Source organism: Oculina patagonica, chromosome 4 (genome assembly GCF_052425735.1).
Source record: "Oculina patagonica isolate OP01 chromosome 4, crgOcupat, whole genome shotgun sequence".
Classification (NCBI taxonomy): Eukaryota; Metazoa; Cnidaria; class Anthozoa; order Scleractinia; family Oculinidae; genus Oculina; species Oculina patagonica.
This window is the reverse complement of record NC_135761.1, coordinates 22,850,449-22,875,207: the sequence shown is the minus strand read 5'-3', so window position 1 is coordinate 22,875,207 and position 24,759 is coordinate 22,850,449. Positions and strand designations below refer to the sequence as shown.

Below are 24,759 nucleotides of genomic sequence, written 5' to 3'. Positions count from 1 at the left end.
AGACATACCTCACACCTTCAGAAATAAACAAAGATTAGATATAAATGCAGTGCAGTTCAACTGAAAGAGAATAAATCGTGTTTAAAAATGGAAGCTCGACTTACATTTTGACTGTTACGGACGTACGCCGTACGGTTGTTACTATTGGAATTTCGCTCGATGATTCCACTAGAAATAACAATATTTGACATACAAACTTCGACTTAATGTAGCCTATGAATCAGCTCAAGGCAGTAACTTTGTGCTTTTCCTTCCTTACTGGCGTACAGCAAAGATTTTCCATCGCAAAACGTTGAACGTCGAAGAAACAGCTGAAGAAACGGCCTGTCGGTCACTACTTCATGTATGAGGCACTATACGGTACACATACGGTACACAACGGTACTCCATACATGAAGTATATAACCGACCAATCGATAAACATGTCAGTTTGGTCTTCTTTACCTGATGCTTGCTGTTTTGTCGTGAAAACAACTTCGCTGTACGCCGGTAAAGAAGGGAAAGCACGAGGTTACTACCTTTAACTGATTCAAACGCTACATTCAGTCAAAGTCTGCGTGTCAAATATTGTTATTTGTTGTGGAATCATCAAGCGAAATTCGAACAAGAATGACCTTACGCCCGTAGAAATCGTTGAAATGTAAGTCGAGCTTCCATTTTTAAACACGATTTATTCTCTTTCAGTTGAACTGCACTGCATTTATATCTAATCTTTGTTTATTTCTGAAGGTGTGAGGTATGTCTGCGAGGCCAGTTGATGAAACTCCTCGTCCTGACGAGTCCCTCAAAATGGCTGCAAACATGAAGATCTTCGAAATTGGGCAAGTTTACACAGCTGTAAATATTTCATTAAGACGATACCAAAAGGTTTTTTTCGATAGGAACATTTTCTATTACATCTACTTTTCGGCTGCGTTGGTTTGATTGAAGTAGACCGCCTCACTTTTTAAAAAATAAAGTTTGAATCTGAGCCGTTTTCAAGTGTTTCATCAAGGTGTGTGATAGGGGTGTCATTAATGTTTTGCTGCTAGCTTAATTCGAGCTCAATGTTCGTGAAAGTTGGTGTGATAAATTAAAAAGACATAATTTAACAGGCTGTAGTGTTTGTTTGGTACAGAAGTTGTTAGTTCTTTTTTAATTAATTTTCAAAGTTGTGGTAAATTTAAGCCTTGACAGTGGTCGTTACAAGTGCTCGTTCGGGTGAACCGAAAATCCTTAAAAACTCGAAAAAAATTAATGATCCGGTCAAGTGAATTGTGTTTTTAGTATAAGTACATGAAAGTCTTGCAACACACTAGAAAAGAGCGAAATCTATTTAACAAGCCAGATTGGGCAGACCACTATTACAGATACAGCCTCTTAAGTCCTAAAGTTAGGACTTTAAAGAGTCTTAAAGTAAGGACTTTAAGACAAAATTACAAAGAGGACTTTTGGAGAGGTGATATTACAAAGAGGACTTGGCGCAGATATTGATAATGATCCGGTCTGCAGTCTGAAGTCTGAAGTCTGAAGTCTGAAGTCCCTCCTCGGCTTTCGTACTCCTCGGCTTTCGTAGGATAGAGTCCATTTTCACTATCATGTTCCCAGGCTACACAGAACATGAAGGCTCACGTGCACTATGCTACGGCGTGTACAACACCAGATGAACGCGATAAGAAACATGTGAGTCTCTTTGTTTACACCAGACAAGAACCGGACAATAACATCTTACCCATGCATGATAGACGTACAGTTACTACTCAAAAGTGTAGGTTCGCATATATGGAGTAAACACTTAGCCCGAGTAACTATTGACAGATGCAAATATGTAAAACAACCTAATGAATTGAAAATCGTTGATTGAGAGAATTCTAGGTGAAGTAAACTTCGTTCGTTTTTTTACGTGAAATGTGGTCAAACACGACCACATCAGTTACGCTGTAAATTTATCGTATCTAAATAAAAGATATTATTATTATTAAATGCCAACATTCAGAAATTACAGATATTTTATAATGTTTACGAATTTTATCAGTTTTATATCGGAGATTTTGGACAATTTCAGATCTTCGCTTTATCCTTGAGATCTTAGGGTTTTTTTTTCCGCGGTGATCTTTACGTCTTCGATTTCTTCGGAAATACCGATAGAGAGGCTCAATTGTCTTCACAAAGAGAAGATCCGAATACTAAAGGCCCGGGTAAAGGACAAGCACGAAATTGTCTACAGTAATCTATCTCAAAAGAAAAAAGTAATAACTAAATTTTTTATTACATCAACAGCCATGCTGAATCAACTGAGCTTGCCTGTCAGCAAAGATCAAAAAGCCAAAGAGGGTTTTTTAATCAGTTTTATTTTCGCGTTTCGTGACTAGTAGGGCACCAGCGCGCCAGCGCGCGCAGTTGAGCTGAGTCATGATTGTAATGTTTGATCTCGTGATTTTCGAAAGCTGATACCGCATCCTGCAAATCATGCTGAGGTCTTGTGACTTCCTTTGTGATAAATTGCCAGCGTTCCGAGTTCTCCGGCACTGTCAGTAAATACCGTGGTTTATTGCACGGGTAGGAAACAGCTCACGCGTCGTCAAAATGAAAGGAGTTATCGCGATCGTGCTTTGCTTATCTGTTGCAAGTTGCGCTGTCCTGAAGTTTGATGAATATCAGGAACAGTGGCAAGCTTGGAAGACTTTCCACGCCAAGAAATACGAGACAGACACCGAAGAAACAGCTCGTTATGCTATTTGGAGAGATAACTTGAGGGTATGTAAATGTTCAGTGTTGATACATAAATTTTAGTTTTTCTTGCAAGAGTTAACTTTGTATTTAAAACAGAGATCAGCCGTTGTTGATTTCATTGATCACAAAGTGTGCATTTCGTCACGAACACGGGCAGTCGCTCATTGACAAGACTAAACTCGTCACGAGATGAAAGAACCCTGAGGAGATTTCTCGGCTGAGTACGTTTGCACACAATTTTTCTGTAGCTGAATGAAAGCTGTTTCCTGTATTGAGCGGCGAACGGTCAATGAACGGTCAATGATTTCTGTGAATTCTAATCTTGTCAAAGAATTGGCGCTCAACTTTCGAAAGGCTCGGACATTTTTACTCTCAAACCTAGAAACGCTTTAGAGTTTCCGGACAAGAGCTACAATAGATTTGTTATTCAAGATAAGGTACAAACCAGTGTATCAGTGAGTCTCAGCATTTTTCCAATCAGTTTCGAAGCTGAAAGTTATAAAAATATAAAGGTGGCATGAAGTGCAAACTGTGCAAGACAAGTATCTCCCGTGTTGTTTTTCCACACCTTCGGTGCCAGGCGTAGACAGCTCCAAAGAAAACCTTCGACAACTTGCACGGCTTGGAAAAAATTCTTAAGATTCTTCACGACCATCTTCGGGTAGATATTGGAGACGATAGAAAAAGCGGTATTTTTGCCCTTCGCGGTGGATAACTTGTAAAACAGACGGTTTTACGGGGCAGAACGTGGAGCGCGCGAGCGCGTAACGTGTATAGCGAGGGCGGAGCGCGTGACCCGCGCGACGAAAACAATAAATTCCAAATTCGTTGAAGCGGCAGTTTTAGTTGGTTTAGGCTTAAGTCAGAAGTCCACCTCTATCTCCCCTTGCATGCTGCAGGCTGCTTTACACAGCGAATCCGAAAAAAACTCCGTCTTTAGTTTTTACGTAATTTTATCCGTAGTTGAGGAGAAAATTTATCGGTTTATGTTGCAATGCGCGCAGGCAAAAGTTACGTTTTGATGACATCTTAGCCTGCGTCGCAGCCGGACTCGTTACAAAGCAACGCAGGCTATGACATCTTGGCGTAAATAAATTTGTTACGCGGCCATGTGACAAGTCGAGATCTTATTGTCTTGTTCCCGTTTTACTGTATGTGTGGCCATTTAATTAAATTTTCAAGTCGCGAAATCAAAAGATTAAATTTTAGTTAAAATAACGAACATGAATGAACTGCTGGCGGCTGAATCGACAGCGGAAAGTGCTGAACCCTTTTATAGTATCACATACAACATTTGTTTAGTTTCCTTTTGTTATCTGTTTTATTTTCAGAAGAAGACTTAATCATTTGGAAGTGCTAACCTTTTTACAAGACCGCGCACAACATTTTTTAAAGTTGCTCATCTGTTTTATTTCAGAAAATTCAACAACACAACTCCGAAGGACACTCGTATACCCTGGCTATGAACCAGTTCGGTGATCTGACAGTCGATGAGTATCGCTTCTTCTTCCTCGGTCTTCGTGCTCACTACTCCAATGAAACAGAAAAAGAAGGATCGACCTTCCTTCCTCCCAGTGGATTAACTCTACCTGACACTGTTGACTGGAGAACTAAGGGCTACGTCACTGGTGTGAAGAACCAGGGTAAGTTTCTCCTCCTCCTTCTTCTTCTTCTTCTTCTTCTTCTTCTTCTTCTTCTTCTTCTTCTTCTTCTTCTCTCTGCTTCTGCTTCTTCTTCTCCTTCTACTTCTTCTTCTTCTTCTTCTCCTTCTCCTCATTCTTCTTCTTCTTCTTCTTCTTCTTCTTCTTCTTCTTCTTCTTCTTCTTCTTCTTCTTCTGCTTCTGCTTCTGCTTCTTCTTCTCCTTCTTCTTCTTCTTCTTCTCCTTCTCCTCATTCTTCTTCTTCTTCTTCTTCTTCTTCTCCTTCTTCTTCTTCTTCTTCTCCTTCTCCTCATTCTTCTTCTTCTTCTTCTTCTTCTTCTTCTTCTTCTTCTTCTTCTGCTTCTGCTTCTTCTTCTCCTTCTTCTTCTTCTTCTTCTTCTTCTCCTTCTCCTTCTTCTTCTTCTTCTTCTTCTTCTTCTCCTCATTCTCCTTCTCCTCCTCCTCCTCCTCCTCCTCCTCCTCCTCCTCCTCCTCCTCCTCCTCCTCCTCCTCCTCCTCCTCCTCCTCCTCCTCTTCCTCAAAACCGACTTAACTTTTGTTGCATTTCTTAGGCCAGTGTGGTTCTTGCTGGGCATTCAGTGCAACCGGATCACTGGAAGGACAACATTTCAAGAAAACAGGAAAACTTGTGTCCCTCAGCGAACAGAATCTGGTCGACTGCTCCACAAGTTATGGAAATTATGGTTGCGAGGGTGGACTCATGGATGATGCCTTCAAGTAAGCATAGAGGCAACAATTTATTCCGTGTCATTTGTGGCATAAAACAGGCAGGCGCCCTTCCCAATCTTGTTGAGTTAAAAGTCTGTAAAATAAATGCGCTCCTGGAACTCACACATAAGTTATTCCGTTGAAGGTCTGAAACTTTTGCGTTTATCTATCAATTAGAAAGAAGGTTATTAGCCTGAGATGTCTGTCTCCATCAAAAATAATATATCGATTTTTATACAAGGTTAATGTATGTCATCTATTTCCCAGGTACATCAAAGCCAACAAAGGTATTGACACAGAGGCCAGCTACCCCTACAAAGCCAAAGATGGAAGATGCCATTTCAAAAAAGAGAATGTTGGCGCCACTGATACTGGTGAGTAGAAGTATAAGTCAGCGATCTTTGCCGAACATTTCCGAAAATTTCCGAGCTGTTGCACAATATCTGATACAGAACCTTAAGCTTGCCGAAGTTCAAATTTAATTTGTAAGGAAAAAAGGATAACTAGCCAGTTCTTGAGCTTAGCGGTGGTCTCGTTTGGAGTTTAGGGTTTGAAATTTAGATACTTATTTAATGGAGTTTAATTGTTTTGTTGTTAGGTTATGTGGACATCAAACAAGGAAGCGAATCCTCCCTTCAGTCTGCTGTAGCCACTGTCGGCCCAATCTCTGTCGCCATTGATGCCAGTCACGAATCATTCCAGTTTTATCACAAAGGAGTCTACAACGAGCGGTAAGTACATGTTTTAAAACACAAGGAACTCTATTTTATGCCGTACAAGGTATTTCTAACTTCAACGGCTGTGGAGGAGACCCCAGTGTGGCTATTTAGATGAAAGCTTTTTAAAAGCGTTGTGTTGTTTCTTTATTAATAGTGCACAAAATAGACAATATTTTTTTAAAAAAAAAAAAATAAAACATAACACTATGAGTTAATTTGTGCATGCACAAGCATCCCGCACAGATGTTGCGTGATCTCGGTGACGAACCAAGTGGCGTAACGTCATCTATCATGCAATTGTTGTCACGCAAAAGACCTTATCATATTGTTTCTTATTTCAGCGCCTGCAGCCGCACTCAGCTGGATCATGGTGTGCTTGCTGTTGGATATGGAACCTCCGACAGCAAGGACTACTGGCTGGTCAAGAACTCCTGGGGAACAAGCTGGGGCATGCAGGGCTACATCATGATGTCTAGGAACAGGAACAACCAGTGTGGAATTGCCACTAGCGCCAGCTATCCACTTGTTTAGTGTGCAATTGGATGAATTAATTCATTTTGTCACCAAGATTGATCAAATCGAGATAAAATGTGTTTTATTCATTAAGTAGACTGTAGAAGAACCATTTTATATTTGTAGATCAGGAAGAAAAATAGCGGCGTAGATAAAGGAAATATAAAGAACCGAGAAAACACCGAATTCTATTCCCTTATTTTTATCTTTTATTCAATTATTTTCAGTTCTCTAGTTCCCGTTTTGTTTTACAAGGATCTTCGAGTTTCCGTTTTGCCTTTTTGTCTCGTGTCGTCATGTTGTCTCGTGTCGTCATGACGACGTTGTCATGACGACACGAGATAATTGTACAGGGGGATATTTTCCCGCCATGTCAATATTTTTCCCGCCATGTCAACATTTGCTTTGTGAGGCCGCGGAATTTTCCCGCCATGTTATGAAATTCCGGCGGCATCCGATCACAAAACAAATGTTATCAAAGAATAATTGTTTCTTTACAATGGTCGCAACTAAAGCCCTGGTTTATCAAACAGTAAGTTAGGAGTATTTATTGTAAAGGGCTTATTATGTAAAAATACAGGCACGCTATAAAAAAGAGATGACGTTTTTTTCTGAACTTGCAGCAAACGAGCAAATTTTAAGTGGTCTAACAGGCAATAAAAATGGAACAGAAATAAGGCCCCTTTTAGCTGGCAACAGTGCCTATCCGCTAACGAACTGGCTAGTGAAACCCTACCCGGACAGAGGACGGCTGACTCAGGAGCAGCGAAAGTTTAAAACCTAAAGTTCGGTGCGCTACGATCTGTAGTGGAACGAGCATTTGGCATGTTGAAAGTTCGTTGGAGAATTGCGTTGAAAAAGGTTGAACAAAAAACGAGCATCATGATCCTAAAAAAGACTATGATTGCTACGTGACTTTTGCACAACTTTGTATTGAAAGGGGTGACCTTTGTGGCATGAATAACAACAATTTAATAACAGAAGATAAACGATTAGATAAAGACAATTATTTTGATGCCAAATCTTTAAAAATGTCAACTGTGGCGTTTGTTTGTTCAAATCTAGCGTTGTGCTGTTCCATACTTTTTCCCACATTTCAATAAAAGAACTCTGCCAGTCTGGAGTCGTACTTTTTTGCCTTTCTTTTTTCAGGCGGTTCTGATTCATCGAGAGAAACATTTACACTTTCGATTTGCAAAGCCTCGTTTACACTCGGCTCTGAGGTAAAGGTAGAACTCAATGTATGACCGAAAGAGGGAAATTATATTTGATGAGTTTTCTTAGGATTGAAGAGCAGAAATGTCAATCTAAAGCGCAAAACATACATTGCTTTTTTATTTTTTTGACCCGAAGATTGACCTGAGTCAAGAGGCACTACATGTAGCTTCATATATCCTGCTGTGAATTTCACAACTTTTATAGACGACAACAACAGCCTTTTCAGTGCATGAATGAAGCTCTTAAGAGGAATACACGTACATGTGACGCATTTTTTTCTTTAAATTAGCTGTACGCTTTTCAATTTTGGATATATTTGAGCTGCAGCCAGCAGTTATCAAGAAAAATACAGACAAGTTTTACGTTCTTAAAATAACATTCTAACCTTTGCCGACAAGATTGTACCGAAAATCAATGAAATTAATTGTAACTCAAGCAGAAAACGCGTAGAAGAAGAATGAAATACACCAGGTTATTACAAACACATAATACAATGTACTAACCGAAAGAGAGAAATTATATTGATGAGTTTTAGAACGGATCTGAAAAGCAGAAGTGTCTTATAATCAACAAGATGTCATTAGATGGACCTGCCTGTAAATTTTTCGTTGTCGTTGTTGTGCATATAACGCTAGTATACCGCAACTTAAATTGAGCGAGAAAAGCAGTTTTTAACATGAAGCTCTAAAATCTCTTTGGAGTGTCTTGTCTTGTGGTCGCTTGTAAAGTTTTAATTTGTGCAATTGTGAGATGTATCAGAATAACAGCTTCACGTTGCCAATTTAAAGAATAGCGTGCTTTCATTTGATATCTATTATTTTATCTTGAGAGTTTTGGAAAGTAGTTGAAAATCATTTCTGTTTACCAAGCGTAGGAAAATGGTGGATGTTTCAACAGGATATTTACTGTAACAACTGTATTTATAGAGATTACAGTCGTGGAATATAGCAGATATGGTAAAAATGTTGCTGAAAGAGAGGACGATGTAAATATCAGTTGTTCGATCGGTAAGCATTGTTCTTATCTTTGTGTAGACAACTTTTTTTAAATTTAGCCGCGGCAACAGATTGTATCGGGGTTAAAGAGGGATTGTAATCTAAGCAATTAGTTGGTCGGGATTGAATGTCAAAGTTAATCTTGCACACATAACACATGTCGTTTGAACAAAAGGTTTGAATCGTTTGAATCGTTAGTCGATTGAATACCCAACCATTTTAAAGTTATGACCAGTTATGGTACAGCATAGTAAGCTCTGTGTAGAAGTTAAAGTCTCTCTTTAAAAGTGAGATTTGTGCGATTTAAACACTACTACATAGTTTATTGCGTACGTTCGCGCGGAATCACATGTCAAGCAAGATAGAATGTTTTCTATTAAGCAGAACCTAGCAGAATATTTCATTCAGTAGATTTAAATAGCGAAGAAAATGACTGTAATTTACACGTTCATCAGCCGCTGCGTTGTAGCTTTGGCGTTACAAAAACATTAAGACCGGCTCAAGAGTGACCAAAACCAAATTTCTCCTCACAATATCAATACTAAATCAGGAGAAGAGGTTATAAGAATTAACAAAATCATCACCACTCGCATGTCATTATCACTTAACAGGCTAAGCGTTCACGAATAAACACCCAAAGCGATATCTCATATAGCGTGAAGAAAGCACATGGAAGTCATAGTATAAGTATACAGTAGAATGTATGCTTAGTGAACCAAAGTGCAATACAGTGCAATGTCTGTCATCTTTTTCTGCTGTTATTGGAGTTATATAACTGATCAACTTTACAAGCAATAAATAGACGTGAAAAGCGATCTCTTTTTTAAATAAACTCTAAAAAGTGACACGAGACACTAAGCCCAGAGGGCTTTTGATTTCTTGCTAGAATGGATATCAATCCCTCTTTAGGACATGGAGAAATTTAAATATTTTATAGTTCTCTCAATTTGACAGAATTGGGAAATACGTGTCAGTTTATCGTTTTGTAGTTCTCTTTGTTCTTTTAATTTTTTTTGGTAATATTTGGCGCTTTTGCTTTTTGTTTTGTTTTGTATAGTTGTACTGAACCCGATGAAATAAAGGGTAGATTTTATCATAGCTGGCTTTGTTTCAATGAATCCAATACAGTTAAAGGGCCTATTAAAACGAGCACACAGTGTAATAACAAGCAGAAATCTCTTTGCGTTCGCAAGCTATCATGATGTTGACTGGGTGGAACTGAAACCAACGTTCAAAACCGCAAACGGATCCAAACTCACGCGGAAAGCCTGAGTGAACACACTGTCGTCTTAGGAACTAAATTTTGATTTCGTCATTGCCTTTCCACTGGATGTTGCACAAAAAGGTTTCGTGCTCAAATTTCTACAATGAAGCTCTGTTGCAGACTAGTTCACTTATTATTCGCTTATTAAACACGACGCACTAAGTGCGGCGTATTAGTTTGGCAATCCGATGTCATATAATTCACGTAAAAGTCCATAATTTCCAATTTTACCGAATGTCGAGGGATATTGTTGTTGCGTGTACACAGAACAACGGAGGGGGGTTATGGGGGGGGTGGGGGGGGGGGGGTGGAGTTGCCTCGAGTTAAATACCTTGTTTTTACTACATGTAATTTTTAAATTTCGCGATTTTGTCAGTGTTTATTGATCAGTCGTCAAAGAGTAAAGAATGAGTAAATATTGACAAATGCAAATATTAAAACAACCTTACTTAAATCGTTAGTTGGATTCTTGGTCAACTAAACAGAGAAGATCCAATTTCAAAAGTCGCGCAATAAAAGCGCATAAAAATTATTTTTCTAAAATTTAAAATCACAGAGACGTTTTTTCGCCGGCTGGTGAAGGGTCCGCACTGAGTCTACTGAGCTTGCCTGTCGGTAAAAATTAAAAAGGCAAAAGGGGATTTTTATCAGTTTTATTTTCGCGTTTCGTGATTGTTTACTTTTCTCTGTCATGAGTCAAGATTGTTTGATCTCGTGATTTTCGAAAGCTGACACCGCAGTCCTCAAATCACGCTGAGGTCTTGCGACTTCCTTTGTGATAAATTGCCAGAATTCCGAGCTCGCAGGTACTGTCAGTAAATATCGTGGTTTATTGCACGGGTAGGAAACAACTCAGACGTCGTCAAAATGAAAGGAGTTATCGCGATCGTGCTTTGCTTATCTGTTGCAAGTTGCGCTGTCCTGAAGTTTGATGAATATCAGGAACAGTGGCAAGCTTGGAAGACTTTACACGCCAAGAAATACGCGACAGACACCGAAGAAGCAGCTCGTTATGCTATTTGGAGAGATAACTTGAGGGTATGTAAATGCTTATACATAAATCAGTTCTTCATGAAAGAGTTAACTTTGTACTACAAAATGACTTTAAACAGCGCTGCAGAAAGACGTTCATTTCCTTGATCGCAAAGTGTACATTCAGGGCCGCAACCAGACCTTTGGCCATAAGTAGACGAGGCAAGATCTTGCTAGGAGGTTCAAGGGGCATGCCCTCCAGAAAAATTAGAGAACTAAAAGGCCAAGTAAAAGAAAAAAATGTTTCTCGTCCGGATTTCTATAAAAAAAGAGAGAGCGGGCGGGCGCTTTTTTTTTTGTTATTTGTTATTTCCTCCATCGTCAAATTCTCCAGAAGCGAACTTGCAAAATAAATCCTGACCTCTCCAGTACGTACCTAGCGTGACGTGCCGAGGCTTTAAAATTTTGGCCTGAGTTCGTAATAAAACGTAGACAAAAGCCATGTCTTACAAAATTTTCTTTGTACTTAACTGAGGAGTAACGCCGTTGCTTTTTGCTCGTTTTAACTTTCTCAATCACAAATATTAAAAAAAAAGAGAAGCGGCCCCAGAAAATGAAGCGGTTAGGGACGAGAAACATTTGTTGTTTTTTTTTTATTTGGCCTAGCGCCCTGAATAAACTCTTTCTTAATCATTTTTCATAAGGATATATTTTAAAAATCAATCTTGTTTAACTGGGAATTATTTTCCCAACTAAACATATTTTGTTTTTAATTTTGGGTTAAAAACAAGACGAGGCAAGTGCCTCGTCTTGCCTCTTGCTAGTTACGGCCCTGACATTTCGTCACGAAGACGGGCAGTTGCTTCCAAAGTAAATCCTTCGTCACGGTTGACAAGACCGAACTCATCACGAGATAAGAGAACCCTTGGTAGATTTCTCAGGACGTTTGCATACAATTCTTTTAACTTTTACAATTTTAGTTCCTCATGCAAGAGTTGTATTTAAAACAGCGATGCAGAAAAGCCTTTATCATTTCCTTGATTAGGAAGTGTTCATTTCGAAACAAAAACGGGCAGTTGCTTATAACAGTTCATTGGCAAGACTGAACTCGTCACGAGATGAATTTAAGAACCCTGAGGAGATTTCTCAGGACGTTTGCATACAATTTTTCTGTAGCTGAATACAATTTGTTTCCTCTATGTAGCGGTGAACGGTCAATGATTTCTGTAAATTTTAATCTTGCCAAAATTTGCGCTCAACTTTCGAAAGGCTGGGACATTTTTTACTCTCTAACCTCGAAACGCTTTAGAGTTTCCGAACAAGAGCTGCAATAGATCTGTTATTATTCAAGATAGGGCACATACCAGCGTATCAGTGAGTGTCAGCATTTTTCCAAGCAGTTTCGAAGTTAAAAAGTTATAAAGTTTCTGTTAAAAAGGTGGCATGAAAATGCAAACTGTGCAAGACAAGTATCTCCCGTGTCGTTTTTCCGCACCTTCGGTGCCAGGCGTAGACAGCTCCAAAGGCTACCTTCGACAACTTGCACGGCTTGGAAAAAATTCCTAAAATTACTCACGACCATTTTCGCGTAGATATTGGAGACGGTGGAAAAGCGGTATTTTTGCCCTTCGCGGTGGATAACTTGCAAAACAGACGGTTTAGCGGGGCAGAACGTGGAGCGCGACAAATGAGTGTGTTAACGTGTGTATCGAGCGCGGAGAGCGTGACGAGAGCTACGAAAACAATAAATTCCAAATTCGTTGCAGCCGCAGTTTCAGAGGTTTATGTTTCAGTCAGAACATAGTTACTACTAACTATGGTCAGAAGAAAAGTCCACTTCTTTTTCCCCCTGCATGCTGTAGGCTGCTTTATTCAGCGAATCCGGAAAAAATCCGTCTTAAGTTTTTGCGTAATTTTATCCATAGTTGACCATAGTTCAGGAGAAAATTTATCGGTTTATGTTGCGCGCAGGCGTAAGTTGCCTTTTGTTGACACCTTGTCGTAAATAAATTTGTTACTCGGCTATGTGACAAGTCGAGACCTTATTGTCTTGTTTCCCGTTTTACTATATTTGTGGCCATTTTATAAAAAATATTCAAATCGCGAAAAGATCAAATTGCAGTTAAAATCGCTGTGAAGGAAGTTTTAGTCACTGGCTGAATCAACAGCGGAAAGTGCTGAACCCTTTTATAGTACCACATACATCGTTTGTTTAGTTTCCTTTTTTTATCTGTTTTATTTACAGAAAATTCAACAACACAACTCCGAGGGACACTCGTATACCCTGGCTATGAACCAGTTCGGTGATCTGACAGTCGATGAATACCGCTTCTTCTTCCTCGGTCTTCGTGGTCACTACTCCAATGAAACAGAACAACAAGGATCGACCTTCCTTCCTCCCAGTGGAGTTACTCTACCTGATACTGTCGACTGGAGAACTAAGGGATACGTCACTGGTGTGAAGGACCAGGGTAAGTTTCTCCTCCTCCTCCTCCTCCTCCTCCTTGTTCTTCTTCTTCTTCTTCTTCTTCTTCTTCTTCTTCTTCTTCTTCTTCTTCTGTACATTTTTCGCCTTAATACCGACTTAACTTTTGATGCATTTCTTAGGCCAGTGTGGTTCTTGCTGGGCATTCAGTGCAACCGGATCACTGGAAGGACAGCACTTCAAGAAAACAGGACAACTTGTCTCACTCAGCGAACAGAATCTGGTCGACTGCTCCACAAAATATGGAAATAACGGATGCTTTGGTGGACTCCCTATTGATGCCTTTAGGTAAGCGTGGAGGCAACAATTTTTCTGTGTCATTTGTGGAATAAAACCGAGAAAAGGCACCCTTCCCAATCGATTATCTTGTTGAATTGATTATAAAAGTCTGTAAAAAAAAATGTGCTCCTGGAACTCACACATAAGTTACTCCGCTGAAGGTCTGAAACTTTTGCGTTTATCTATATCGAAATTGGAAAGAAGGTTGTTTATTAGCCCGAGGTGTCTGTCTCCAACAAAAATATTACATCGATTTTTATAGAAGGCTAATGTATGTTATTTATTTCCCAGGTACATCAAAGACAACGGTGGTATTGATACTGAGGCTAGCTACCCCTACAAAGCCATAAAAGGAAAATGCCAATTCAAAAAGGCTGATGTTGGCGCCACTGAAACTGGTGGGTAAAAATCAGTGATTTTTTCCGAATATTTCCGAATATACCCGAGCTGTTGAACAATATCTGATAAAAACCTTAAGCTTGCCGAAGTTCAAATTCAAGTTTGTAAGGAATTAGGGATTACTAGCCAGTTCTAGAGATAAGCTATGGTCTGGTTTGGAATACTGAAAGGAGGTACGTCACGTGGATTTCGCAGATTTCTTGTCTAATCTGTTCTGAAATTAGTGGTAGCAACTTAACCCATGAAAAACATTTTCTTTGAACATCTCAAGGAAGATATAGCCTTAATTTGTGGACAGAAATCAAACTGTAGGTATAAATAGAGATTTTTTGAAGACGCGCGAAAACAAAAGTTAAGCCTCAATTTTTCTAGTTGCAATCCATTTCCATCCAAGCCATCCGCAGCCAAAGGCGTTGCCTGCGTAGCTGGCGGTATTTTTGGGTTATAAAGCGCGTACAAGCAAGCGGCGAAGCCGCGACAACGAGCGGCGCAGCCGCGAGTGGCTTGGGGAGGAGGAGTTGAAATACCGCCTGCCCGGATGGGCTGCTTTTTTGAGAAGCCCGTACGCTGGCGTACGGACCATTCTGATTGGATCAGAATGCTTAGCTTGTCAATCAAATGTTTTGGTAATCTCCCTAGGGAGCGCTCCAAAGGAACGGCGGCAGTTCTTTGCCGCGAACAAAGCAAATCAAGCAAATCAAACATGGCACATCAAGCTTTATCGTGGGCCTTATCGAGTTTGAATATGTTACGCGAAGATGGAGAAATTGTTTGAAGCAAGAGCAACAAGCGGCCGCAAACGATTTGTTTCGTGAAAGAGTTGTGATGGCCATTTTGCTAACCGCATTGCAGTTGATTTAATTTAGTGCGACTCCTGGTGCGACTCAGATTAAAGTTTAAGCGAAATTTTGGAATTACGCTTTGGTCTTATTGTATTGTCAAGAATATCTATGACATACCTTTGCTCGTTTGGACAATTTGGAAGCAGTATTCAACAAGATAAACTGTTTGTTTTTTCCTAAATTTGACCAGATTGGAAGCGGTTATTTTAGCCGAACTTGTTGCGTGACATAGCTTTGAAAAGCACATTTCCTTCCGATATACTGGAGCGCTCTTGTCTAAGCCTAGTTAGTTTCGAATGATGAACTATTTTGTTCGCTGGATTTTATCGAATGAAGAGTCCGATTTGTAGATCTTTGTCGACTGCCGGTATGAAACGGAGTTTTCCGTGGACGTGACTGTCAAAATAGATCGCCTGGATTATTCAAAGCCACAGAACCTGTCAACAGGTTGTCAAAATACAAATAAGGGGCGGAAGCCAAAAAAGCAGCCCATCCGGGCAGGCGGTAATTCAACTCCTCGTCCCCAAGCCACTCGCGGCTGCGCCTCTTGCTTGTACGCGCTTTATAACCCAAAAATACCGCCAGCTACGCAGGCTACCAAAGGCGCTTAAAGCTGATTTCCAGTCCGTACTGCGCAGACTCGGGGTTTGTTTTCGTTTTTGTTTTGAATTCGTTGAAACGTTACACTTCGTTGACAGCATACATGAAGTTTTTTAGTCCGCCATTACAGTTCGCATCGTTCAAGAATTTCCGATGAGCTGAAACGTCGGTTTGAAATAGCATCAAGGTTCTTCTACTTGTTATTATTTGTTCTGCAAGGATATCTGGCGTTAATAATGAAGAAACAGGTAAGTTTGTCACGTAATTTTTAGTTTTGCTTTGTTTGTGAGGCTCACATAAACATTGCAGCCGAGATTGCGCAGTACGGACTGTAATTCATCTTTAACAGTTTCAGTGCTCTAATCTAGCAATTTATAATAAAAATGGACCATATTTGTATGTTTCGTACGACACAAATATAAATTTTGGCTGTTCAATAATCTGTTAAAATCCGTGACAAAGTCCCAAAATTTAGACACTAATTTGCTGGAGTTTGTTTTGTTGCTAGGTTTCATGCACATCAAAAAAGGAAGCGAATCTGCCCTTCAGTCTGCTGTAGCCACTGTCGGCCCAATCTCTGTCGGCATTGATGCTAGTCACGATTCATTTCAGCTTTATCACGAAGGAGTCTACAACGAGCCGTAAGTTTGTTTTAAAACATAAGAGTTAATCTCTGTTCCATGATGAATTGTCACATGATCATCATCATCACCATGTCCAACAGCAACGTTTATTACTGTTTTCTTTCCGGCGTAATCTCTTACCCAAAACTCAAGCGTCTTGTCAATCATTCTGGTTTATTTTTAAATAAACAATGTCAAAAGATACCTGTCGAATATTTGAGGAACTCTTTTTTTATGCTGTACAAGGTGTTTCTAACTTCAACGTCAGTGGAGGAGACCCTAGTGCGGCCATTTAGATGAAAGCTGTTTAAAAGCGTTGTGTTGTTTCTTTATCAATAGTGTACACAATATAAAATATTTTTTAAAATAAAACTTTAAAACATAACACTTTGGGGTTAATTGTGCACTAGCATCCTGTACAGATGTTGCGTGATCTCCGTGACCAACCGCTTGGCGTAACGCCATTTATCATGCAATACACACAATCGTTGTCACGCAAATCGTAATCGTGTATAAACCTTATCGTTATGTTTCTCATTTCAGCCTCTGCGAATCCTCTTCAGATTGGCTGGATCACGCTGTGCTTGTTGTTGGTTATGGAACCTATCAAGGCCAAGACTACTGGCTGGTCAAGAACTCCTGGGGTACTGGCTGGGGCATGCAGGGTTACATCATGATGTCTAGGAACAGGAATAACCAGTGTGGAATTGCCACTAGCGCCAGCTATCCACTTGTTTAGTGTGCAATTGGATTAAAACTTAATTCGTTTGTCACCAAGATTGATCAAATCGAGATAAAATGTGTTTTATTCATTAAGTAGTCTGTAAAAGGACCATTTTATATTTGTAGATTAGGAAGAAAAAAACGGAAAAAAAAGGGAAAAAAGGAAATATAAAGAACCGAGAAAACACCGAACTCAGTTCGGTGATTGTATCCACTTGTTTCTATTTTTATTCAATTATTTTCAGTTCTCTAGTTCACGTTGTGTTTTACTAGGATCTTCCAGTTTCCGTTTTGCCTTTTTTTTGTTGTTGCTAGAATGGGTATCATCCCCTCTTTAGGGCATGGAAAAAATTGAAATATTTTGTAGTTCTGTCAATTTGATACAGTTGTGAAATACGTATCAGTTATCATTTTGTAGCTTTTTTGCTGTCCTTTTTGTTTTTTGGCAATATTTGGTGCTTTTGCTTTTTGTTATGTTGTGTTTGGTTGTACTGAAGCCAATGTAATAAATGATAGATTGTCATTAAAGATGTGTTTGTTGTTCATCGTGGTATAAGATTGGAAAGATGAACGTTTATTCGTTTGTCTCACGATGGAATCGGTGGAATAGGATAAATTTTATCAGAGCTGGCGTTGATTCATTGAGCACACAGTGTAATGACAAGCAGAAATTCCTTTGCGTTCGCAAACTATCATGTATCATGTTCGATTGACCAAATTTCATTGTGAGTTCGATTATGTTCGATTACCGAACCCAATCGAACTATCAGTGTTCGATTGCCGAATAGCCTGCGTGGCAGGCGTAAAAAGGGGAGGGAAAGGGAGAGGAGAAAAGAAGGGGAAGACGAAGAGGGAAGAGCCCCTTCTCGTCCCCACTCCCCCTCCGTATTTTCCCTCTTTCTCTCCCTCTTCCCAACTCGATCCCCATCCCTCCCCTTTCGACGCCTGCTACGCAGGCTAATTGCCGAACGTTCGGGAGTGTCGCAATCCGATGTCAAATAACTCACGTAAAAGTAAAGGGGGTGGTTGGTAGAGTTGCCTTGAATTGCCTTCAATAGGAAATAGGAATGGGGAGGGCAACAACTAAGGAAAAGCTGACCTGTCCTACTCTTTGACTCTTTCCTTCCTCTTCCTTTCATCCCTGTTTTCGTCCCCGACCGAGCCAGTTCAATGCTTCCACATTGAGGGGAACGCGAAAATGAAGGCGGGTGAAAATTAAAGAATAAAAACAAAAGGCAAATGCTTTCTGGGTCTTCGCTCAAAACCTGTCCATCAATGCTGTTCAAATAAAAACGTCCAGAGTATTGCGTGACAGCTCGGTTTTGCGCGCGAGCACGCGAAATTAGTTGCGTGACCAAAGACAACCAATTCCCAGATTTCACGTGTGACTCATGTGACGTTTCCTAGATTATATAACATAGTCAACAAAGATCCAATTTCGACCAACAATCTCTAGTCATTTCAACTTACCTCCGTCAGAATCGTGCCAAAATGAGGTGCTTTTACGCTTTTCTGCTGTGTGTTTCAATAGCAAACGGCCTTGATCTGACAGCTGAGGAATACGAACGGCACTGGCAAGCGTGGAAGTCTTTTTACGGTAAAACATACGAGTCAGACGTTTCAGACAATTTGCACTTCACAGTGTGGAAGAATAATTTGGAGGTGGGTGAATTTTATTCCTCACAGATCTGTCGTAGCCCGGTTGTCATCATCCTCCCAATTAGCTCGCAGAATAGCCTGCATCACCTGCATTCCGACGTATTCCTACGCACTAGGGCTTCTAAGAAGTAGACGTTTGCGCGCAGGCCCCGGGGGAACTCCCGTATGAAAGAGAAGGGACGGGGATGCTCTTCGGAAAAAACCCCTACGAAGTTGACGTTTGCGCGCATGCTCCAGGGGAACTCCCGCATGAAAGAGAAGGGACGGAGATGCACGTCGGAAAAACCCCCTAATGGAGACCAACCTTGACGTGGCTTATTAAGCTTCTGACCCCTAAAAGATAACATTTTTCATACCTGATCGTCTAGACCGACAAAACACTATCCGTAACTTATTTCCAACTTCTTTAGACCTCGACGGTAGAACAGGCTGTTTTGCACGACGCCGATCGTTGACCGCGAGACGAGAATGACGAAAACAACCGTTTATTTTTTGCCGCTCCAGTCTCGCGGTCGCTGCACGCCCTGCTAGCCGCTTGCGTTTGTGCTTATGTACTGCGTTTTGTGCTATGCCACGCTAAAGCGCCTGCTCCTGCAGACAACCTCCTAAGGAAAGGAACTTCGAGCCTATGAACTGTAAATGTCAGATTATGGAAAGGGTTCACCTGAAGGTCAGTTTTTCACCGCTTATATGGGTTTAACGGAAATATCTCGTTCGCGTTTCAAGTAATCTAAAATCCTTCATTTATTACATATATCTACGTTTTGTGGTGTTTTAAATGCTTGGGTGATTTTTGGAGATATTTGGAAGGAAACAGTTCTTCTCAAAGTGGCAAGTAGAATTTGAAGTCAAAAATAAGAAGACGGACACCAGACAGTTCCCTGACAACCTGGAATGCTCTTGCGTGAGTGTCAACTGTCTGATGGTGTTTCTACTTTTTTTTTCTTTAAACCTCTTAAAATTTCATTCAAATTCAGGTAGAACCCCCCTAAAGCAGCGCCTACCCATTGTTTCACTTTATTTTTGTTTTCCCTTAGCTGATTCGAAAGCACAACTCCGAAGGACACACGTACACTCTGACCATGAACCAGTTTGGTGATTTGACAGTCGATGAATACCGCTCTCTCATCCTTGGGCGTGGTTCTCATTTCCCCGAAGAAACAAAACAAGGGTCTTCCTTCCTTCATCGCAGTGTAGAAACGCTTCCTCCTACTGTGGACTGGAGAACCAAGGGATACGTTACTCCTGTGAAGAATCAAGGTAATTTCCTTTTTCGTTTTGTTTACTTTCTTCTTGTCAATTCCTCCACAGTTACAATTGTTACCTAAAGTTTGAAATTTCGGACCACTACTACCCCTACTACTCGCGGACCATTGCCTCGGATTGCTACAGTAGTAAGAAGGCTGAATTTTTAACATTTAAAATGTTTCAAAACTTTTATGGTACAGTATTACGAAGCTGTTTTTCGCCTACCCTGTGCCACCTACTCACCTTAATTCCATAAACGTGCATTTACCCCAAGCGCGGAGCACTTTTAATGAAGGAGAAGTTCCGAGGGTGTCTACGTATGGGAGAAGTTCGACTTTACCAAGACTTACCTTTGCTAATAATACGAATTATTACTGTATAAGTGTTAAAAACTAGTAGTTGCGTCCCTGAGCAGCCTAGCTTAATTTTTATTCCCCCCCCCCCCCCCTGATCAATTCTAGCCTGCGAACAGGTTCCCAAGTAAGCCAGGGCGAAAAATAAATTTGCGAGCAAAACGAGCTGAGCGTGGCCACGATCGTAAGCGAGGCCACGCTCAGCTCACTTCGCTCGCCGATTTATTTTAACCCCTGCTCCACTTGGGAGCTTGTTCGCAGGCTAGACCAATTCCGATCTCTGAACATTACTCAAATTGTGCTCCTGCTACCAGTTGCATTACCTCAACTTACTCGTTATGTTTGTATGACCTTTTTTCCAGGTCAATTGGGTCCTTCATGGGCGTTCGGTGCAACAGGATCACTGGAAGGACAGCATTTCAAGAAAACTGGAAATCTTACCTCACTCAGTGAAAGGAATCTCGCTGACTGCTGTAAATGCAATCTCAATTATGCAAATCAAATGGATTGTGCCTTCATGTAAGCGAAACAGACCACTTTACTCTTTCACCAACAGAACATGCACTGAGCTTAGCCTAAGCTATTTGTATATTCGCTCTTATGGCAGAATTCGTCTTTTCGTCAGTTAAATTCAATTTGGTTACTTTCCACGCCGTGATACAATCTCTCTAAAAGTTTGTTCATTTTATTTTGTTGCTCAGTGGAAAATACATTTTTCAATATATAAAGTAGAGTTAAAATCAGATAGAGCGGTTTTCACATGACTGTCGAATGTAATTCACATTTGCTTTGGTTTTGCATTACTATGCTTTCTGATTGGTATAAAAAAAACTTGCGCACCACTTTTTCAGCCAACCAAAAGTAAAACAACTTGCTTTCGTTGGGTTTCCCGTGCTTCGTGACGTAACCATTTCCTCACTTCGAGTTTTGATTAGTTCGTTGGTTCGTCTGGGTCCTTTGTGATTGGCCAGAGTGATTACTTTGGTTTTGGTTTGACGACACTCAATTGAAAACTGCTCTATAAGAATGTTATTTAATTACTTCTAGGTGTATCAAGAAAGAAGGTGGTATTGACACCGAGGCTGGCTACCCATACCCGTGTCATAAGAGCTGCTGTTTCGACAAAGCTTATGTGGGCGCCACTTGCACCGGTGAGTAAAAGGCAGAGATCGCGCTTTCCGAAGTCTTCCGATGATAACCGAGTAACGTCCGAGACATACGAGGTATTGTTTATCTGTTTTGTTTTCTGCTAGGTTACGTTGACATCGAACAAGGAAGTGAATCTGCTCTTCAGTCTGCTGTAGCCGAAGTTGGTCCGATCTCTGTGCTCATCGATGCCGGCCAGGCATCCTTTCAGTTTTATCACGCGGGAGTCTACAACGAGCCGTAAGTGATTCTCAAAATACGAAGGTGTCTTCTTGCAAAGCCATTTATGTCATTTATTAACGCAGTTTGCCTTTTCTCTCCGACGTTTTGGTAGAGGTCCAAATTCCCGTCCCCGTGGATCTCAAACAATTTTCTAGCCTGCGTAGCTGGCAGTTTTGTTGGGGTTAACGCACGCGCGAGCAAGGGGTGAAGCCGGGGGTGAAGCTGAAATGACGAGCGGCGAAGTCCCCTCGCAGCTTCGCCGCTTGATCGCGCGCGCGTTAACCCCAACAAAACCGCCAGCTACGCAGGCTAAGATTTTTTGGTCCGGAAATGGGTTTATTGATGCAGATTTATTGTCGCATTTTTTCAAAACCGAATTATTACCGGAAAACCATAAACTTCTCTTTTATTGTGTTTCTTATTTCAGGTCCTGCACTAGCTCTCAGCTGGACCACGCGGTGCTTGTTGTTGGCTATGGAACCTACCAGGGCCAAGACTACTGGCTGGTCAAGAACTCCTGGGGTTCCTCTTGGGGCATGGAAGGTTACATCATGATGTCCAGAAACAAGAACAACCAGTGTGGAATCGCCACAAGCGCCAGCTATCCACTTGTTTAGTTCACTTTAGCAACTTGATTAAGGCTTAATTCATCTTGACATGTATCTTGACAAAAAGACTAATATGATGAATTTTGTTCGTAGTGCTTTGTAACAAAACCAGGATAATGTAATGTATATGAAATGATTCATATATGAACTGCGGATGGATATGAAAGTGATAAATGATCATCGCAGTGAATTTCCAATTTAAGCAATTGGAATAGAGAAGCCTGAAAAAATTTATCCCGTTGAAGCCCTGAATTTTTTTCAGGCTTCTTTATTCCAATTGCTTAAATTGGAAATTCACTGCGATGATCATTTATCACTTTCAAAACCAGGATAGTTAGAGAGGACGATTATACAAAACTAAAAGGAGAGATAGTTCCCTCCGCTAGTTTGAAAGTTTTGTTCATTAATTTTCTTTTAATTAACGTTCTGATATACCAGAAATTTTTGGATTTTGGCTGCGGTTTGACTTTTCTTTCTTCTGTTCCATATATGATTTCAGGGAACAAGCGAACGTATCCATTTACTTTTTAGGAACGTGGAAACAAAAGGAAAATAAAGGAACACGGAAACGCAAGGAAATTTTTTTGGGAACAAGGGAAGGACAGGAAGGAAGCTTTCTTTTCTTTTATTTTGATTTTGATTTTTGTTTAGTAGTAGTATACTTTGCAAACGTTAATATTTTGTAGTTCTGTTAAAGCTATTTTTGTGAACTGTGAATCGACAATTGCTTTCGCGTGAAAGGTGATATGTGATATGTTTCACATATCACATATTTTTCGCGATATGTTTTCCTATGGCATTCGAAGCCGCAACTAATAATGTGCAACTGAACAGCCGTCTGCAAACTCATTAAAAACTGTGATAAACCTAGGTATAAAGAGGGACTGCTAGAAGTCTAGTCTGAAATTCAGCCGTCCTCTCGTCCCTAACCCCCCAACGGAGGGGCGCGGGCGAGAGAGACTCTCTCTCGCCCGCGCCCCTCCGTTGGGGGGTTAGGGACGAGAGGACGGCTGAATTTCACACTACTAGAAGTCTATCTCAAGATGCGAGCTCCTACAAACACGATAAAATTCTTTTCACATATCAGGAAAGTAGAGACGAAAAGAATGGGAATTCAGGTTACCGACGTGTAGATAGGGCTTTCCACAAGTTGCTCGAGATTTCCCAAAAAGTTGCCCGTAAATTCTCAAAAAGTTGCTCAAAAGTTGCTTCAAAAATCCAAAAAAGTTGCTTCTGATAATAAAAGTTGCTCGAAAAATGCTCCAAAAAATCCAAAACGCTGCTTCTAATTAAGAGAATTTCTCTAAATATATGCTAATTTCCCTTTGAGGGTAAGATTTCTAAGCAGTTTAATGCAATTTTACAGCAAAACAAGTATCTAGATAACATATTAAGGGGCAAATTTGTTAAATAACAAGGATTTCTTTAACTGAGAAAAATTGTGAAGATATCGATGACGTCATGTTTGCTGACGAGTTTTGTAACGCCTTAATGCAGAATGAGCCGAAAGTTGAAACGTCTTCAGATGTTCCTCGAAAGTCTTCGGCAAACTTCGTAAATCTTCGGAAACGTTCGTATTACCTTTAAACAACACTCGGAACACCTTCGGAGATCTTCGGTCTGGAAATTGCTCAAAATGCAACAAGTTGCTCGAGAGGAAAAAAGTTGCTCGAAGGGGAAAAAGTTGCTCGAATCATGAAAAGTTGCCAAAAAGTTGCCGAGCAACTTGTGGAAAGCCCTACGTGTAGACTAGTAGATCAAATTCCTCTTGTCCACTCCAATAACATAATTTTACCTACTTGTGTCTTTTAAAGACTTTTTCCGAGTTAGTTGCAAGGCTGGAAAAAAGTATACTTTCGGGAGCTTCGCCTACTTTCGGATAGCTAAAATATGTACCGTATTTAGGCCGATCCATGTTTAAAGTGGATATTATTTTTAAATCACTTCAATTGAAGAAATGAAGACTTTTAACACACCCCCATGAAAAGGAGAAATGTTGACGAGGGTATTTATATTAGGCCCTGACCAAACGGCAACGCAAGTAGACGCAAGTTGAAAACTTGCGTCCAATTGTGTCTCCGTTTGGCAAGGACTTGCGTGCACTTGCGTTGACTTGCGTTGACTTTGATCGAGATCAAATTTGGACTTAAGTTAACGCAATTTTTTCACCGTTTGGGCACTCATCGCAAGTTAACGCATTTTTTTGCAGTTTATTTCAAATACTGAATTGCTCCTTGTAGCATTTTGAATGCCTTTTTGCAAACTTGCGTGCACTTGCGACTAAACTTGCGTGTCCATTTGGCCACCCAACACAAGTCTGTACGCAAGTTGAACTTGCGACTTCTTGCGACTTCTTGCGTTACCGTTTGACCAAGGCATTACATTAGAGCACAATATATTTCCTTTGGAATAAAGTTCATTCAATACAAATATGATACATGTTGTTGCATCTTTTTATAGCTTCCATGATCAAGCTCAATAACAGTTATTTTCAGTAATTATTGTTCGCCGGGACTTCAACTCCTGTCCGTAATAACAAGGTAGAAAGGTTGGACTGAAATGAAAATCAAACAGAAAACGTTTACCAAAAAATGTACAGTACCAGGAAAAGAACTCAGAACCAGATTCTTCTTTCCAGAGAAAATTTTGAAAATGTTCTAATACTTGGTCTTCAAGTTCAGTCCCTGAACCCTCCCTAACCCGCGCTATCTATACATGATATACAGAACTTCAGTCTGGGCCGCCTGATACAGGGCGGGGCAGAGAAAGTTCGGAAACTGAACTTTTGGTTTTCATTCATTACGACAAAT

The 24,759-nt window shown here is 40.4% G+C and overlaps 3 protein-coding genes across 6 annotated transcripts; all 3 read left to right on the top strand.

The window, feature by feature from the left end:
* Positions 1-2,470: 2,470 nt before the first annotated feature.
* On the top strand, positions 2,471-7,432 carry LOC144651792 (cathepsin L-like). The gene is made up of 6 exons (XM_078511783.1): positions 2,471-2,736; positions 4,130-4,355; positions 4,925-5,090; positions 5,349-5,455; positions 5,680-5,812; positions 6,142-7,432. The coding sequence occupies exons 1-6, from the start codon at positions 2,566-2,568 to the stop codon at positions 6,329-6,331; spliced, it is 993 nt and encodes a 330-aa protein (XP_078367909.1). The 5' UTR covers positions 2,471-2,565; the 3' UTR covers positions 6,332-7,432.
* Positions 7,433-9,402: 1,970 nt separating this feature from the next.
* LOC144651790 (cathepsin L-like) lies at positions 9,403-17,256 on the top strand. Its single transcript, XM_078511781.1, has 6 exons — positions 9,403-10,828; positions 13,008-13,233; positions 13,370-13,535; positions 13,818-13,924; positions 15,876-16,008; positions 16,534-17,256. Exons 1-6 carry the CDS (start codon positions 10,658-10,660, stop codon positions 16,727-16,729), a joined length of 999 nt encoding a protein of 332 aa, XP_078367907.1. The 5' UTR covers positions 9,403-10,657; the 3' UTR covers positions 16,730-17,256.
* An 898-nt stretch (positions 17,257-18,154) lies between these two features.
* LOC144649858 (digestive cysteine proteinase 2-like) lies at positions 18,155-24,381 on the top strand. Of its 4 annotated transcripts, none has more exons than XR_013569958.1 (7): positions 18,155-18,375; positions 19,410-19,632; positions 20,336-20,492; positions 21,021-21,124; positions 21,227-21,359; positions 21,769-22,072; positions 22,290-24,381. XR_013569958.1 is itself a non-coding variant. In XM_078509453.1 (6 exons), exons 1-6 carry the CDS (start codon positions 18,205-18,207, stop codon positions 21,956-21,958), a joined length of 978 nt encoding a protein of 325 aa, XP_078365579.1. In that variant the 5' UTR covers positions 18,155-18,204; the 3' UTR covers positions 21,959-24,381. The 4 variants fall into 4 exon arrangements, 1 of the variants encoding a protein (XP_078365579.1); XR_013569956.1 differs by having other exon boundaries at positions 21,769-22,842; positions 22,982-24,381; XR_013569957.1 differs by having other exon boundaries at positions 21,769-22,842; positions 22,953-24,381.
* Positions 24,382-24,759: the final 378 nt, after the last annotated feature.

Excerpts from the sequence above, each read along its gene's own strand:
- LOC144651792 (XM_078511783.1), top strand. The coding sequence starts at position 2,566 with ATGAAAGGAGTTATCGCGATCGTGCTTTGCTTATCTGTTGCAAGTTGC. Across the intron at positions 2,737-4,129 it reads TTTGGAGAGATAACTTGAGG|AAAATTCAACAACACAACTC; the intron begins GTATGTAAATGT and ends GTTTTATTTCAG. Across the intron at positions 5,456-5,679 it reads TGTTGGCGCCACTGATACTG|GTTATGTGGACATCAAACAA; the intron begins GTGAGTAGAAGT and ends TTTTGTTGTTAG.
- LOC144651790 (XM_078511781.1), top strand. The coding sequence starts at position 10,658 with ATGAAAGGAGTTATCGCGATCGTGCTTTGCTTATCTGTTGCAAGTTGC. Across the intron at positions 13,925-15,875 it reads TGTTGGCGCCACTGAAACTG|GTTTCATGCACATCAAAAAA; the intron begins GTGGGTAAAAAT and ends TTTTGTTGCTAG. Across the intron at positions 16,009-16,533 it reads GAAGGAGTCTACAACGAGCC|CCTCTGCGAATCCTCTTCAG; the intron begins GTAAGTTTGTTT and ends TTCTCATTTCAG.
- LOC144649858 (XM_078509453.1), top strand. The coding sequence starts at position 18,205 with ATGAGGTGCTTTTACGCTTTTCTGCTGTGTGTTTCAATAGCAAACGGC. Across the intron at positions 18,376-19,409 it reads TGTGGAAGAATAATTTGGAG|CTGATTCGAAAGCACAACTC; the intron begins GTGGGTGAATTT and ends GTTTTCCCTTAG. Across the intron at positions 21,125-21,226 it reads TGTGGGCGCCACTTGCACCG|GTTACGTTGACATCGAACAA; the intron begins GTGAGTAAAAGG and ends GTTTTCTGCTAG.